Raw genomic sequence first — 16,305 nt, 5'->3', positions numbered from 1 at the left:
GTTTGGAATGAGGGGAGCTTCAGGGTTCCCCTCTGGAGAACATGTACTTGGAAAGGAGCTTTAAATCTGCTTCTCTTCTACAGGAAAAGATGTTTTTGAGGCCTTTTACAAAAAAGATTTAGCAAAGCGGCTATTAGTCGGCAAAAGTGCATCAGTTGATGCTGAAAAATCTATGCTTTCCAAGCTCAAACATGGTAAGGTTTTTTTGTTTTATCCTCTGCTAATTTCTTTTGTGTATACTTTCCATAGGAAATCCCCAATGTATGTTTTTGTACAATAAGTCACTTGAGTATTCTTTAGCTGTTGTAATGTGCATACCTTTTTCCTGCACAGAGCGTATTCCTGTACAGTGGTACCTCAGGTTAAGTACTTTATTTGTTCCGGAGGTCTGTTCTTAACCTGAAACTGTTCTTAACCTGAAGTACCACTTTAGCTAACGGGGCATTGCGCTGCCGCCACGCCCCTGGAGCACAATTTCTGTTCTCATCCTGAAGCAAAGTTCATAACCCGAGGTACTATTTCTGGGTTACCGGGGTTTGTAACCTGAAGTGTATATAACCTGAACCGTATGTAACCCGAGGTACCACTGTATAGAAAAACAATGTCATGTGTGAAGGATTCCTGAAAGACAGTGTCACTACTGCTTTACTAGGACAGAGTAGTGAGGGAACACCAGCAGAACCAATCTGCAGCAGTGGCCACCAAACCAGCCACTCCTGAGCAGCACTGCAATACTGCCCTAATCTTCAACTTGAACTGAAACAGAAAATATATCTCTGCCCTCTTGTTAATGATGCGCTCTTAGTCACTTGTTGACAGTGACAAAATTCCTAACTGCAACTTCAATACACAACTGTCCTTTTGTAGAATGTGGAGCTGCTTTCACCAGTAAACTTGAAGGAATGTTTAAAGACATGGAGCTTTCTAAAGACATCATGATACAGTTTAAGCAGGTATGGGTACAAAGTGGCCATCCTTATTTCATCATTATCCGCTTGTGTTCAGTTACATCTGAAAAGGACATTGCAAGGATTCCCTCTTGCTTTGCTTTCTCACAACACGCATACCTGCCTCTCATAGAATTGTAGAGATGGAAGGCGCCACAAGGGTCATCTAGTCCAACTCCCCTTCAATCCAGGAATCTTTTGCCCAGTGTGGGACTTGAACGCACAATCCTGGGATTAAGAGTCTCATGCTCTACCAACTGAACTACTCATACTTTAGTTCCATCAACACATTTTGGCTTCTGCATGCCAAATTTGTAATGCTGTTAAGGATTTTTGTTTTTTGTGGGAGCCAGTATGATGTAGCAGTAGATAAGGAAATTCAGCTTGAAAAATCTGGGTTTCAATTTCATGAAATTTACAGGGTGACCTGTGCCCAGTTTCCATCTCCCTGTTAGTTTCAAGGTGATTGAGTGGGGAGGTGGGAGTTGATTTCTGCCCCTCTGAGCTTGGAGAAAGGATAGGATCTAAATATGGAGTGGGTGAATGGCTAATAATGCCTGTAGCTTGTTTGTAGTTCTGTATGGCAATTCTGTCCATTTGATTCTGTTGTAGTATATGCAAAATCAGAATGTACCTGGTAACATTGAACTCACCGTGAACATCTTGACTATGGGTTATTGGCCAACCTATGTGCCTATGGAGGTGCACTTGCCACCAGAGGTAAGATAGCTGAACAACACTTCCAAAATGAAATAAATTTACTGCCCTTCTTTGATGCTGATGACTATAAACTACTGATTAAAATTAAACATTAGTTACCTAATAATTAGAAAGCTGGAAGATGGCCAAGAAACTCCTGAGATTGCATCAAGCTTTAGATTGGATATTTTGAGGGGTAATTATTTAAATTAAATAGGTTAAGTAAGTAATTTGGGAGCCTCTCCCTTTGTAGCAGCAAAAATAAATATACAAAACTTCGGGAAGAGTTGAAGCTTCTTGCACTTTTTTTAAAAAGTATATTTAAACAATTTGGGATAGAGGTGACTTTATTAAATAATTCTCTTAAGAAGCTGTGGCACAATAAAGATTTACTTAGTTGAAACTAGCAGTCCTTAATTGAAGATTAGAAACTAATTCTAATCTTAAACCCTTTTGGTTGTAAAATGCTGGTATTAAAATGACTTGAGTATAAAGTTTCATGGTACAAATATAATAGTGATAGAGCCTTTTCAGATAAGCAGTCAAAAAGTAGAGGGGGGGGGAGGGCAGAAATAAGGAAATAGTAGTTCATCATTTCAACTTTAAGCTCATGTTTCTCTTCTCTTCAGATGGTGAAACTGCAAGAGATATTCAAGACATTTTACCTGGGAAAGCACAGTGGCAGAAAACTTCAGTGGCAATCAACATTAGGACACTGTGTACTCAAAGCAGAATTTAAAGAGGTAATGTTTTCTTACCAGTATAGTGTTAATCACTCATTGAAGTCATTTAGTAAATGTGGAATGTAACAGGTCTTTTTAAGTGATCAATCCCATTTTTAAAAATTGGTTTCTGGCTTTTGTTCAGCTTTATTGAACCATTTCTGCCTTATTTCATTTAATGTGCTTTCGTTTCTTCATCAGTTCTGCCACCAACATCCTGTGCCATCATTGGATGAAATGCCCATCTTTTGGTGAATACCCACAAGAACAAGGCTTTCCATGATCCATCAAAAGTATTCAATTAGGGTCATTTCCCCCCAAATATAAATATAAATATATTTGTGGGGGGTTGAACCCTGGATGAGCATAGACTTGTATTGGTTTCCAAGTTGTAAAAGGACTTTATAGGTTGAAACCAGCACTTTGAATTAAGCCTGGAAACGGGGAAACATTAGGAAGACAGAATAGCTGGAGAATCGGGAAAACTGTCCTAACGAGGGTTTGCTCGGTATAGATTTCAGCATTGTTAATTCAGACTGTCTGCAATTTCACAACCACATTCATAGCCAATCCTAAACTGGTCTAAGTGTTTCAGATACATAGTTAAGGAAGGCAAACCATAGTTACACATTATGTCTTCATAGGACATTAAGTACTCTGCTCTAAAGACAACACAGTTGTCATGTGGATAATATTTCCTTTTCTGCAGAATGGATGTTATTTCTGCAAGCTGTAGGACTTCCCTCTGCATGCATATAGAACTATCATTAAACAAATTTCTTAAGTTTTCTAAGGAAATGCAGAAATGTTTTTATCATTCTTTTTTTCTGACAGGGGAAAAAGGAGCTGCAGGTTTCGTTATTCCAGACTTTAGTGCTGCTTATGTTTAACGAAGGTGAAGAATTCAGTTTAGAGGAGATAAAACAAGCTACTGGAATAGGTTAGTATTGGATGCTCCTTGTTGTTTCTGAGTACTAGTGACTAAAAAACTAAACCATCTCCTTTCTGTTCTAGAGGATGGAGAGCTCCGACGAACCCTCCAGTCACTAGCCTGTGGCAAGGCCAGAGTGCTAACAAAAAGCCCCAAAGGCAAAGATGTGGAAGATGGTGACAAATTTACCTGCAATGATGACTTCAGGCATAAGCTATTCAGGATAAAAATCAATCAGATCCAGATGAAAGAAACGGTACCTATTTTCCCCCACCCCCTTCAGATTACTGTCATATGTTTTCTGGTCGCCTGATCAGTGGCCTAAATCACCCAGAAGCAGATCAGTGGCAGCTATGTTGACTCCAGCTTTCCATTTATGCTGCTGGAGTCATCAGGAGCTATTTGATATGCCAGAGGGAGGGGTTACACAAACTTCTTTTTTCTGAGCTTGGGACATCAAGACACTTGCTCTTGACTCATTGCAAACAAAAGCTGTCTTTTACATTAAATTAATTTTCATTTTCCTAGTGTTTGGCAAAGCATCTATTGACATTGCATGCTTACTGGTTGAATTATTCATGGCCATCAGTTCCTTGCTGGATTAGCAAGCTATAGCTTGCTAGCTATAGCTTATTCTTATAATAAACAGTAGCACCTCGGCTTACATTACCCTCAGCTAACGTAAACTTGAGGTTGCGAAAGCGGCAAACCTGGAAGTGTTTCTCACACGCGTAGAAGTGGTTTGCCGCCACGCATGTGCAGAAGAGGTCCCTCCAGCTGCGGAAACCTCTGGGTCTGACCAGAGTTCTGGAACGGATCCCGTCCGCAACCAGAGGTACCACTGTACTGGTTTATTTCCATTTCCTTCCTGCCGCTAAACGTCCACTAAAAGATGACCAGGAAGAGGGTGGAAATCATGTTTCATTGCAAATGTTTAAATCAGAGCTTCCTCTGAGTCACCAGGTCTTACACCCCACACAGTTTTTCAGTTGCTGTTGGTGTTACAAAATGTGCATCCTTCTCATTGACACCGCCCGCGCCCCAGCAAAAAGACTTAATATTTATTTAATGTTTTCTTAAAAAATCACTTTCCATGCAGCTTCACCATTTAAAAACGAAAACAAACAGGACAGTTGTTTTTTTAAAAGATTTAAAAGTCATAAAACACTAAAACTTCATTTGAATCAATGTAGCGGTAGTCACCAGTTTGGATGGCTTTAAAGAGGGGTTAGACAAATCAGTGGAGGAATAGGTTATCAATGACTACTAGTAATGATGGCCAAGTGCTTGTTCCAGTATTGTAGAGAGGATACCACTGAACACCAGATGTTGGACAATGAACGGCCAAGGGCTGTTGTGCTCATACCCTGCTATAAGCTTCTCAGTGGTGTCCAGTTCACCACTGCAAGAACAGATTGCTGGATCAGCTAGACCTTGGGTATGATCTAGCAGGACTCCTGTTTATTCTTAGCCAGATGTACAATAATCAGCCTTTAAATACTATTGCAAAGGCCTGAACAATGCTTAAAATGCAGGATAGTAGGCGTATACAGTTATGGGAAAGGTATTTCAAAGGCAGGATTCTCCTCCTGAGAGATCCTAAATATTAGCCATTGCTTGCCTGCCTGACTAATTAAATACTTAACTTGATGAACAGAGATGGTTTGTGTAGAAGCAGGTAACTTAGAATACAAAGATATATTTAGGATATTCAGGGTTAGGGGGGTGGCCTTTCTTATCGGAAGTAGTACCTCGTGGAACACCAATGTAATTTCATCCACCTATCCCAAATTAATGGCTGATTTAAATTAATCCATTCACTTTAGAGTTGACATAATTTAAAAAGTTTTTCCATTTCTGATATGCTTCCCCCCCCCCAATGTCCTGCTCCTGCAGGTCGAAGAACAAGCAAGCACTACAGAGAGAGTCTTTCAGGATCGTCAGTACCAAATTGATGCTGCAATTGTGAGAATCATGAAAATGCGCAAGACGTTGAGCCACAATCTGCTCGTGTCTGAAGTATACAACCAGCTTAAATTCCCAGTAAAGGTAGAGTATGAGTGTTCTTGCTTAAACTATTGGCATCAAAATTAGTCCTGCAAATTCTGTGCTTGTTACAGAACTTTCAAGATAAAAATAGTTTTGTTTTTGAGAATGTCCAGTGTAGCAAAAAGGGATGTGGGTGGCGCTGTGGGTTAAACCACAGAGCCTAGGGCTTGCCAATCAGAAGGTCGGCGGTTCGAATCCCCGCGACGGGGTGAGCTCCCGTTGCTGGATCCCTGCTCCTGCCAACCTAGCAGTTCGAAAGCACAAAGTGCAAGTAGATAAATAGGTACCGCTCCAGTGGGAAGGTAAACGGCGTTTCCATGCGCTGCTCTGGTTCGCCAGAAGCGGCTTAGTCATGCGGGCCACATGACCTGGAAGCTGTACGCCCGCTCCCTTTGCCAATAAAGCGAGATGAGCGCAGCAACCCCAGAGTCGTCCGCGACTGGACCTAATGGTCAGAGGTCCCTTTACCTTTACCTTTAGTATAGCAAAACCAAAAGATTTAGTCAGCAAATGATAAAGAATTCCAATATAGGATAAGTTAGGAAGGCTGTGAGCTTTCAACGCTCAGAACATATGCCTATATGCTATGTGTTGTTAGAATAGGAAGATTTTGTAGATGCAGTAAAGTGCATGTCCAAAGTCCACCTGTGTTGTGAATCTTAATTTCTTTCTGTTTATAAACCTTTGCACCCATGTGAAGGAATTGAATTAGTACACTAATATGTAAAAACTGAATGATCATTATATACATATTTTAATACTACCATGATTAAAAAATGGTTGCTGACTTCCTGAATTGCTTTCACAGCCCGCGGACCTTAAGAAGAGAATAGAGTCGTTGATTGACAGAGACTACATGGAAAGAGACAAGGAGAACCCGAACCAGTACAACTACATTGCATAAACACACAATGGGCCTTTCTTTCTTTCCTTTTCTGCACACTTGATGTTCTACTTGGTTGCTGATGGATAAGCAAACCTGTTGATCCCATTAAATTAACTTTTTCTACTACCAGTGGCTGAATGGAAGCAACACAAGGGGTGGGGTGGGGGTATAGTAGAGTGGGCATTTCAATTGATTTTCACATGCCCATTTTGGTATTTACATTTTCAGAAGAATGCTGTTGAACTCTTCGCATGATATTCAGTATGGTGTGCAGAAAACTGTATGGAAGTATCTGGTCTTTGTGGTTCCATTGGGTCCTTGGTCTAAAGGGAAGCCCTTTTTAAGGGTTTGATAATAAACAGCCAAAGTATTGATTTCACTATCACTCTGAATAACAAAGGCCAATCTCACGTTCACCCAAGTTTTTATTTCTTTGGAAATAAAATTACACTCCTCTGAATGCACTTGTAAGGCTGATACTGTTCGTTGTTGTGGCACCCCATGCTTGGATTTGTGCAACCTTGAAAGTGCAGGGGTTAAAACTACTGATGCTCCCTTTGCTCGTTGCCTTCAAACAAATAAAAAACATTATTAATGTATTTTAGTATTAGTAAAATACATTTTTTTAGTATTGCAAAGAAGAAAATGTTAACACTGTATACTCAGAAATTAATAACACCACAGTTGTTGGTTTGGGATTCCCTCTGTCTTTACGTAAGCACTACAAGAACAAAAAGCAGGGGGTTTCATCCTTTGCAGAATCCTATGGGGCTTCCTATTGGGCCAGGAATCTAGATGGCTTTTTTGTAGAGATGCATCTAATGTCAGTTGCATTGTGCCTTGAATCAATCTGCCAGGCTTCCCAGGCTCTCCTTAACTGTATAGCTGCAAAGAATCTAGAAAGCTAGTCTTCTTCAAGTATTGCACAACCCTCAGAAGATACCAGGAAGTTGGGAAAGGCAACAAGGGCATTGAAGCCTCTTTCTGACTTTGGAACAACCTTCACCCCCCACAAACCTTTATACCCACGAATGGGTCGACATTAGCTTGGCTGCAGGGGTGGGGGAATAATCATATCCTCAACCTTCTTTTTTGTGTTACATTGTTTTTGAAGCTCAACTTTTCTGAATGTTGTTTGTTAAATTTGTTTTTGTTCTCATGGTTTCTCTTCAGGCTTCTGTTGGAGTGCTCCTGTTTAACAAAAGCTGAGCAATTCTATACTAAGCATGACACAGTATTGATAACAGTTACAGCTCACCAGAGCTGACTTCCCAAAGCTCAACACAACTACTTAAGCCAGAAAATCTTTTGATGGCTTATCTTCAGATTCTGCCCTGGTCACCTAGGAAAGGGCAATGCTTGCACCAAAATAGACCCATTTCAAGTACGAGAGCCTGCAATTTACAAATATTGCTAGATCAAGTGAGGTTTGGGAAATCTTGGGGAGACGGTAACTAAGAATTCATCACAGGATGTGCTTTTAAAGATTGTTCTGCGTCAGCTGCAGGATGCCTCTTCTGCTGTTGCCATCCTTGCTCCACTTATATGTGATGTTTCTCAAAAGTGTCCCCCAGAATGAGCATTATTTATAGAAAATAAACTTAGGAGGAGTTCACAATGGGGGATGGATGGAAATGAAAGCTGCTGTACAATTTGGTGTGCCTGATAGAAATTTGTGATTTGAATGCCTTTTGGGGAAGGAAATAATTCCTTTTAAAAGATGAATTTCAACTAGAGCAAACTCTTATCTGGGGTAAGTTCTATGGAAACTGCACCTTAATCCTATTCTGGAATGTGCCCACAATTGTGATTATGATCCATTCAATTGTCATTTTCCAGAAGCAGTGTGTTAAAATATGAACATCTAACAAACTATGCCTTTGCTTCACATTTTTTTCCCCAATGAGCATTACTAAATTACTAAGTCACTTTCCCTATCTTCCTGTAATTGATATTGAGCTATGGCAAAAACTACTTTCCAGCCATATTCTCCAGCAACTTTTTTCTTTTTCCTGTTTTTTGCTGGAATCATGTGCCTGCTTTATTGAGCCATAAAGATATTTATAATAGATATATATAAATACATTTTCTTGCAGTGGGGTTAGACTGCGACCCAAACAGTCTGTCTGGCCAGACATTTTCAGATCTTCCTCTGTTGTGTGCAGTTCAAAGCAGTTGCATTTCTTTTAAAAACTGCAAATTTATTCTGACAAATATTTTTGTTTGGGGATTTGTAAAAAAAAACTTTATACCCTACAAAATGAATTATTTTTTCTTTCTTTCTGATTTAAATACATTTTAAAGAAAACCGTGACCATTTTCTTTCAAAACTAATGGCAAATGTGTTGTAAAGATTGTTTTGTTCTCTAGCTTACAAAAAGGTGCCAAAGTATATATGGTAAACTTTTTAAAAAGTAGAATTTAAAAAAACTTACGTTAGCTATGGTTTTACTTTCCTGATCTCTTTCAGATGCTTATTTTTCTGTTTGTGTGTATATATATGTGTGTCCTGGTCTCTTAACTTTTCCAAAGCAGAGCATCTGTCGTAACTTTCTTTTTAAGACAAAATGTTTTTGGTTTTGTGCATTCTTAAAGTATCACTTTCATTTTTGATGAATTCATATAGTTGAGCATTTCCTCCTTTTGAACACATTTTAAAGTTCTAAGAGTACAGCAGCATTCAAAAATGTAATATACTTTTTGTATAAAGAAGTTATTCAGAAGAATACCTTTGGAGTTGGGTTGTGGGAGGAGGCACACATTTGTGGGAGGGAGAAATAACCTGTTCCTTCAAAAAAAAAAAATGTTCTACATACACAGGTCTGCAAATGGGGCATTGCATCCTTCAGTGCAAAAAAAAAAAAAAAGAGTGAAAATTTCAAAGTCAGTGGATGGGTACAGCAAGTCTTTCCTTTGGTAAATAATGTAAATATGTGTCCTTTAAAAAGAGTGAGTCTGTTATCTAGGTATTTTGTGTCATTTAATAAATAATAAACAGTTTTGTGTTGCTAAACTCTTCATTTTGTCATGTGGTATGGAATGTGTGCCATGTACATTTGGGAGTGTTAAAATGTGTTGCTTTCTCTCTTGACCGCTTACAGATTCATAAGAATTCTCACAGGCAAAAAAGTTGCACCTGAACCAACCCAAAGAAAGCACTTAAACTAGTTTGGCATTACATGTAAGTTTCAGCTTCACGCACACTTTCCTGCCCTCTTCCCCTGTACTTCCCTCTTCAGACCAAACCATAGTTTGCTGCTCAATCCAAGCTACCAAATTATGGTTTGTGCTTCCTTCCCACCAAGCCAGAATTGCAAGCCAAAATTTGATACTAGTTTCGAAGGGGAGGGTCAACTGTAGTTTACCACTTTGGGAAGTAATGTCAGACAGCTTTGTTGCAGAAGGAATTGGAAAGGGGGGCACTCGCATTCCAGAGTTGCATGTGCCATGCGCAAGTGCCGTGCACATGCAACTCAAGTTTTTGTCTTATTCTTAGCACTTCACTTGTATAGCCTTGTAAAATTGCCCTCCTTTCTTGGCTGCTGTACATACCATGTTGATGCTGTCTTTAGGCCTGCTTGCCCACTCCTTGGTGGTTCTTAAGAAGGTTGGTTTAGTGTGGGTAAACATCTGGCAAAACTTAATTTGATTTTAGATACAGCTGTTTTCAAGGCCAAAAGCCCAATAAAATAGCATTTTCACATAGCATTTCTAGTCATTATAATAGTAATTCTTAGATGACAGAAGAGACATGGGGTTGGTTCCCTATGTCTATAAGAACCCCTTGAAGCTGGTTCCTTTGTATTTCCAGGAAGATCAACTGCAGATGGAAATCAATGAATGTGGGTAAAGCAAATGACCTGGGCTCCTTGTCCTGGCATAGTATGCACTCATTGTGTATTTTGGATGTAACATACAGAGAAGACTTTTAAATGAACTTTCAAAAGCTGCACAGATGCCTGTGCCAGGAAAACCTGGTTCCATCGTCACCCACCTGCTTAAAGTTAGCCAGCCATATGGGCCAACAACTGCTGACCTAGTCAAGATTTGTTAAGCCCAGGGGCCAAATGTGACCCTCCAGGTGTCAGAAGCCAGAATCGGGCAGGTCAGCAGTAAAACACCCAGTGTCGGTGAAGCTAATAGATTATTCCAGGGGTCGGCAACCTAAGGCCCATGAGCCACAAGTGACCCACGGGGGTCGTTTAACCAGCCCAAGAGCCGCCCCCCAACCGAGCCACCCACTTGGCAAGTCCCTGCGCTAAACCAGCACAGCGCAGCATGGGGACTCGCTTCTGCAGCGCCAAAAATCGGAGACGTGCACACTCACAATCCAGCCCACGGAGGGGACTGCTGGAGTGAACTGGTCCAGGCAAGGTAAACCTTGCCAACCCCTGCATTATTCAAAGAAACCAAAACAATACAGTGATAACAGCAACTTTTATCAGTAGGTCTTTCCCCAGTGAGGCAGTTGCAAGGACTGAGGGTCCCTGGCTTCTAATGCTCCTTCACCTGGTCACTCTTGCACCACTCTCTTCATTTCTCTGCATGTTCTGAGAGCCCAGGGGGAAGAGGAGCTGGTTGCATTAGGATGAGATTCCTTGACTTCTTCAGCAACCTGCCTCCATTCTGCCTGTTGGCCCCACACCACCTGCCTCTGAACCACTCTGTGCCCCAGCCTCTCCTGTTCACTAAACCCTGTTGCCTCTTCAGGTTACGGCACTTCCTCCCAATCTTCTCCCACTGACCACTGATCTCCCCACCTCACTCCCCTGGCTCTAAGCCTTCTTCCCCTGCCTCCCACCCCTCCTCTGCATCCAGCCAGCCCACCATGGGCATCACCAGGATTTTTGTTAAGGGGGGGGGCAGTCAAAGTTGTTGAGCTTTTTTCTTTCCTTTTAAGGAAATGGGACATGCAGTCCATGACACCAGGTCTCTGCCCATTGACTAGTAGTTTTATTTGTTCTGTTTAATGCCATCTTGTGTGGTTGAACAGAGGATGCTTGCCACTTCCCTCCCACCCCCCAAGACTTATGTGCAGGAGAAATTAACAGAAACCACCAGCAGCAGTCTTTTGTGACACCGGCTGGCTTGGAGTATTGAGGTCACAGAGCTGAGCAAAGCCAACAGCTTGGTAATCATCCTGAAAGGCAGACCTTGTCTCCTAAGAGGATCAAGTCGACTGGAAAGTTGTTCTGAATGACACTTCTGATGAGTTTCAGCATAGCCATGAATCACAAATTCTAGAGGGAATAAAATGATCACAGGCAACTAGCTAGAATCCATTGGTGGTTATAGTCCTTTTACATGGCTAAAGGCTGTAGCACAGTACTGCATGCAATGAAGTCACAAAGTCTCACCTTGTCATTTGCAGGGGATGAGCTTTGGTCCTTCCATTGCAAGGGAAGTTGTTCAGTGATCAGAGTAAATGCCTTGCACACAGGAAGCCCTGAGTTCAATCTCCAGGTAGTGCTAGGAAAACTCCCTGAATGAAACCCTGGAGAACATCCCTAGATAAAATAGTCTGCCTTGGCAGCTTCCTATGCTCCTAAGAGTTTGCTCCTGTGACATCTGCTAATTTATATATATATGCCTTCCTATAGTATGTGAATCCAAAAGTAGTTCACAATGGATAAAAAGGAGCCACAAAATCACCATGGTAGCAGTTTCAGTAAATCATAGTAGCCAAAACACAATAGAAGAGACTATATTTAAAAGTGTGATGAAATAGGATTGTATTAGACTGCAGTGTGGTGAAGGAGCCAAGTGAAGAAACTGCCACACTGGAGTGTCACATCAGAGAAGGCTCTGTTGTCCCTCATCTCTCATGCCTCAGGCGGTAACTCAGGTCTGTAGCCTGCAGAGAGTCCAAATAGGCCTGCAAGGTTGCATTTGGCCTGTGGTCCTGAGGTTCCCCACCCTGGTGTAGAAGTATAAGAAACTGCCAGCCCTTAAGATCCTCATGACGATCCCTGCTCCATGTCCTACAAGCAAGCCCACCCACCTACACCCACTGTCCCCACTGAAGCCATGTGGCTGCAGCAACTTCTAACAAGATCTTGCAGAGCTCTCGCAATATCTCACTGGAAGCAACCACAACCATGCAACCTCAGTACCAGCAGCAGGGCGCAGGGTTCCTGTGGGGGCAGGATTCCACTACTTGAGGTGGCTGCTACAGTCTGCCTCATGGGTGAGCTGGCCCTGCTGCTTGTGCATTTTTTGTGGTGGTGGTTGTTGTTGAATACTGCCCATTGCTTGATAGAAGACCTGGGTTGATGCTTGCCTGGCACAGCAAAAGTCGGGGGTAGGGATTGTTGCCAAATACCTGGTGCATCACAAGTCAGTCTATTATGGTGCTAACAGACAAGGAATGTCTGGAGTGAGGAGTTATCTATTGTCAAAAGTACACTTAGGGAAAAGCGAGTCCATCAGTAGCATGTCTGTGCACCCAGTGAGGCAGTTTCTACAACAGAGGCCCCGCCCCTGTTCTCAGCTTATGCATCTCCCCCCGCCCCAAAGCTGCAGGCAAGCTTTTGCTCCTCCTGCTTCAATCCTCTTCTTGTCCTGGGGGAGAGTGGAGCAGGAGAGGTGGGAGCAGGAGGAAGAGGTGTAGCAGCCCTGGACTCTACACCAGCTGGACCTTTCTCTCTCTCCCTTCTGCACCTGTTCTTCACCTGCCAATCCTGCAGCTTCTCCTGCCTCTGACTCTCATCTCTTAGCTATTACAGGTCCCCTCAGTTCACTGACCCTTTCTTCCAAATCAGCCTCGAACCCCCACTTCTCCTGGTGCACACTTATCAAAATCCAGCCACAGCTCCTCAGTGTCCACCCAGGCTCTGACAGAAGACTTGTTCCCTGCCTTGCAGGCCTCTTCCCACCTGGGAAAGCAAGACCCTGACTGACTCCAGCTGCAAAAGCTGAGGCTGCTGAACTATGACTGGGAGGGCTTGGTATTGATCACAGCGGCATTCTCAAGGAGGGAGAGAGGGGCAGGAATGGGTGCTGCGGTGGCAGCACTAATCCAAGGTAAGGTTCAGAAGATGTTGAAGGGGCTTCAGAGATTGCACTGAGCACAGCCAAGTTTAGAAAGATCAGGTGGTGGGAAAGTCCTTTGTTTGAGATGCTGGGAAACTGTGGCCAGTCAGATGAGATACTACTAGCCTTGATCATCCCCCACATCTGTAATATTTGGACATAATATTCCTGAATTGACTTCCAGGGTTGCTGCAAGGAGCATAATGCACACAAAATGTATTAAACACTTGAAAGCACAATACAAATATTAAGTACTATAATCAAACAATCTGACCTGGTGTAGTGAAAATTCCTGTGATGTGATCCACCAGTTGTTAAAATATTAATACAGGGGCATATGGGGTGTTAGGGGAGGAGGAGTAGCTCTGGTGGGGGGCACAGTGTGCTCCTTCCAGGGTAGCTTGGTCCCCACCCTGCACTCAGCTCTCACCTGTGGCTCCTAGAAACTGTCAGCATGCGACAGCGGCCATACCCAAGGAATAATTAGGGATGTGTGCCAAGAAGCCACATTAAAAGGCTTCAGGAAGGACCACAAACCAGCAAGCGTCTCTCCCTCACCACACCTCTGCCTCTTCTGATTACTCTCTGTTTCCATGCCTACAGCCTCACATTCACCAAGCATGGTTAGACACTGACCACCAGTGGCGAAGAAGAGAATATCAGAGGCATGTAACCCCATAGTCGCCTTTGACTGCACTTGACCATCCAGGGGGTCCTTTACCTTTTTTTTACCCTTTTTACAGAGCTGATTCACGGTGGAGCAGCCAGTGGTAGGAGCATTTTATCTGGTGAAGTTAGAATTTCAGCAACAGTACAGTTCCACATGAGTATTTTATTTTATTTTATTATTTTATTTTATTATTATCCCTAGATGCTACCAATCAAGCCTGGCATGGATAATTCTTTCCATTTCTGCAATGCATTTCTGAGCATGCTGGTCTCCAAATAAGAGTTCAATGGACAAATATGTGTGCTTAGGATTGCCGCTTTCATATGCTTGGTGTAAACCGCATGGATCTCAGCTGGACTTACTCAGTAAACATGCATAAAATTGGACTTTATCCTTTATGCAAGTACTGTATTATCACCACGAAGGTGGTTCCAACAAACTGGAAGTTTCCCTTTGTCTCTACCTTGGTCTTCCATCTGTGAAAGTAGGATCATGATACTCTTGAAGAGAAAATATAGATGAAAATAGAGATGAACACTTTAAGTCCTGTATATAATTGTTGATTTATATGAGCATCTTCTCCTTTTTACTGTCATGGTGGTTGTTTACTCTCAAATGTAATAAATGTGTTTCATAATATCAACCTGAATTCCTAGGTATCTGAATAAATGCCAGAGTGCATCCTAAAGCAAAAAATTGTTACTTAAAATAAATTACAGCATATTTGTTAGTGTGTAAAAGCACAAAAACAAAGGCCCATTGTCTGTCCACCTGGGAATTCAGGTTTCACATAAACTGCTTTTTGTATACACCTCTCTCCTGATCTGCTAAGGGTGTGAAAGTGCCGGAGCCCATCAGCAGTGCTGCCGACCTTTACAATTTCAAATACTGTGTACAAAACATACACTGCAAATACACACACACACACACACACACACACACACGCACATACAAGAAGCACTTTCTCATGATGTGAGTTGCAAACTGCAGCCTGAAATCTATTTTTTGCTGTTGTTGACGCCTGATCTCGTTACCCCCGCACAACAACATCAGCCCCTTTATTTGCAGTTATTACAGAAGCTGCACGTGACGGGACAGTGGGCAGCAGGATGGGTCTTATAACTCAGCATTTTCTTTCTGTGGTTTGTTTGGTTTAATTGTTTGGTTGACTTTCTTTCAAAACACCGCTGTTGGTTCTTGTTATCATCGTGCTGTTTAGGCGTAGCATGTCAGCCATACTCAGGAGAACCACTCAAATTAGAAATAGCGTGACTTACTCAGGTTTGCTCTGAGTAGAATTTAGCTCAGGGGTGAGCAAACTTTCTCAGCAGGGGCCCGATCCACCATCCCTCAGACCATGTGGGGGGGCTAGACTATATTTTGAAGAAGAAAAAATGTACATATGCATGCTTCTACTTCTCAGAGGTCCAATACTGCTCTATTTGCAGTCCTTGTTTTGTAGATTTCATTTAATATTCTAATTTTCTGAGATTGTTAATTTGGGGTTTTCATCAGCTGTACGCCATGATCATCACAATTATAACAAATAAAGGCTTGACATATCTCGCTTTGCATGTCATGAGTCTATCTCATATGTTAGTTTCACCTTTTAAGCTGAATTACTGAAATAAATGAACTTTTCCACGATATTCTATTTTTTCGAGTTTCACCTGTATACACGCATTATGGCTCTGGGAATGTCATGGGACAGCCTTGGTGAAACTGCCAGAGCTAACAGCCTTCTGCCTCGCATAGGGGGTGGGTTGGCAGTTCTGGGGCTTCCTGACTTTGCCCATTTTACCTTTGCATGTGGACCCCTGGAACTGAACCCTCGTGTAAGTGGCAGACCCTCTGTATGTGCATGCCTGTGTGGGTTGACAAAGTCTTGTGGCCTCTCATAGAGATATGTACATATTCTGCATGTGTGTACACGCTTGCGGGCTTCTGGTAGGCATCTGGTTAGCCACTGAGAGAACAGAATGCTGGCCTAGATGGGCCTTTGGCCTGATCCAGGAGATTTCTTTAGACACATACACACACGGAAGTGAATGCAGGTATGAATACAGGTATTCAGACTCGGATAACTCTTGCCACCCACCCATCAAGGTTGTCCCTGAGCGAACCCTTATGCATCTCATTCCCCCAGGGGAGGACTTTGGTAATATGATGCCCTGAGTAAGGACAAAATCTGGCACACGCCTGTTAATTATTTCTTATTTTCACAATAATTCATTTTGGCGCAGTTGCTTTTAAAATGGATATTCTCAATACTGCATTGCCATCATTTTGCATCCCTTCGGCTTGGTGCCCTGTGAGGGGGGGCACCACCTTAAATCCGGTGCTGGATACATCCTTAATAAACTTTTTGG

At 42.3% G+C, this 16,305-nt stretch overlaps 1 protein-coding gene across 2 annotated transcripts in view; it reads left to right on the top strand.

Annotated features, from left to right (window-relative positions):
* Positions 1–9,247, top strand: part of CUL4B (cullin 4B) — a 31,216-nt gene extending 21,969 nt beyond the window's left edge. Inside the window, exons 14-21 of one of the 2 annotated variants that reach the window (XM_083595699.1) lie at positions 84–194; positions 868–953; positions 1,560–1,667; positions 2,276–2,389; positions 3,203–3,308; positions 3,383–3,555; positions 5,196–5,348; positions 6,157–9,247. In XM_083595699.1, the coding sequence (XP_083451825.1) occupies positions 84–194; positions 868–953; positions 1,560–1,667; positions 2,276–2,389; positions 3,203–3,308; positions 3,383–3,555; positions 5,196–5,348; positions 6,157–6,252 (947 nt within the window). In that variant the 3' untranslated portion in view covers positions 6,253–9,247. The remainder of the gene's footprint in view (positions 1–83; positions 195–867; positions 954–1,559; positions 1,668–2,275; positions 2,390–3,202; positions 3,309–3,382; positions 3,556–5,195; positions 5,349–6,156) is intronic. The other variant, XM_083595700.1, reaches the window with a different exon arrangement.
* Positions 9,248–16,305: the final 7,058 nt, after the last annotated feature.

Source organism: Podarcis filfolensis (genome assembly GCF_964270895.1).
Source record: "Podarcis filfolensis genome assembly, chromosome: Z".
NCBI classification, from domain to species: domain Eukaryota; kingdom Metazoa; phylum Chordata; class Lepidosauria; order Squamata; family Lacertidae; genus Podarcis; species Podarcis filfolensis.
This window is presented reverse-complemented; position numbering and strand designations above follow the sequence as displayed.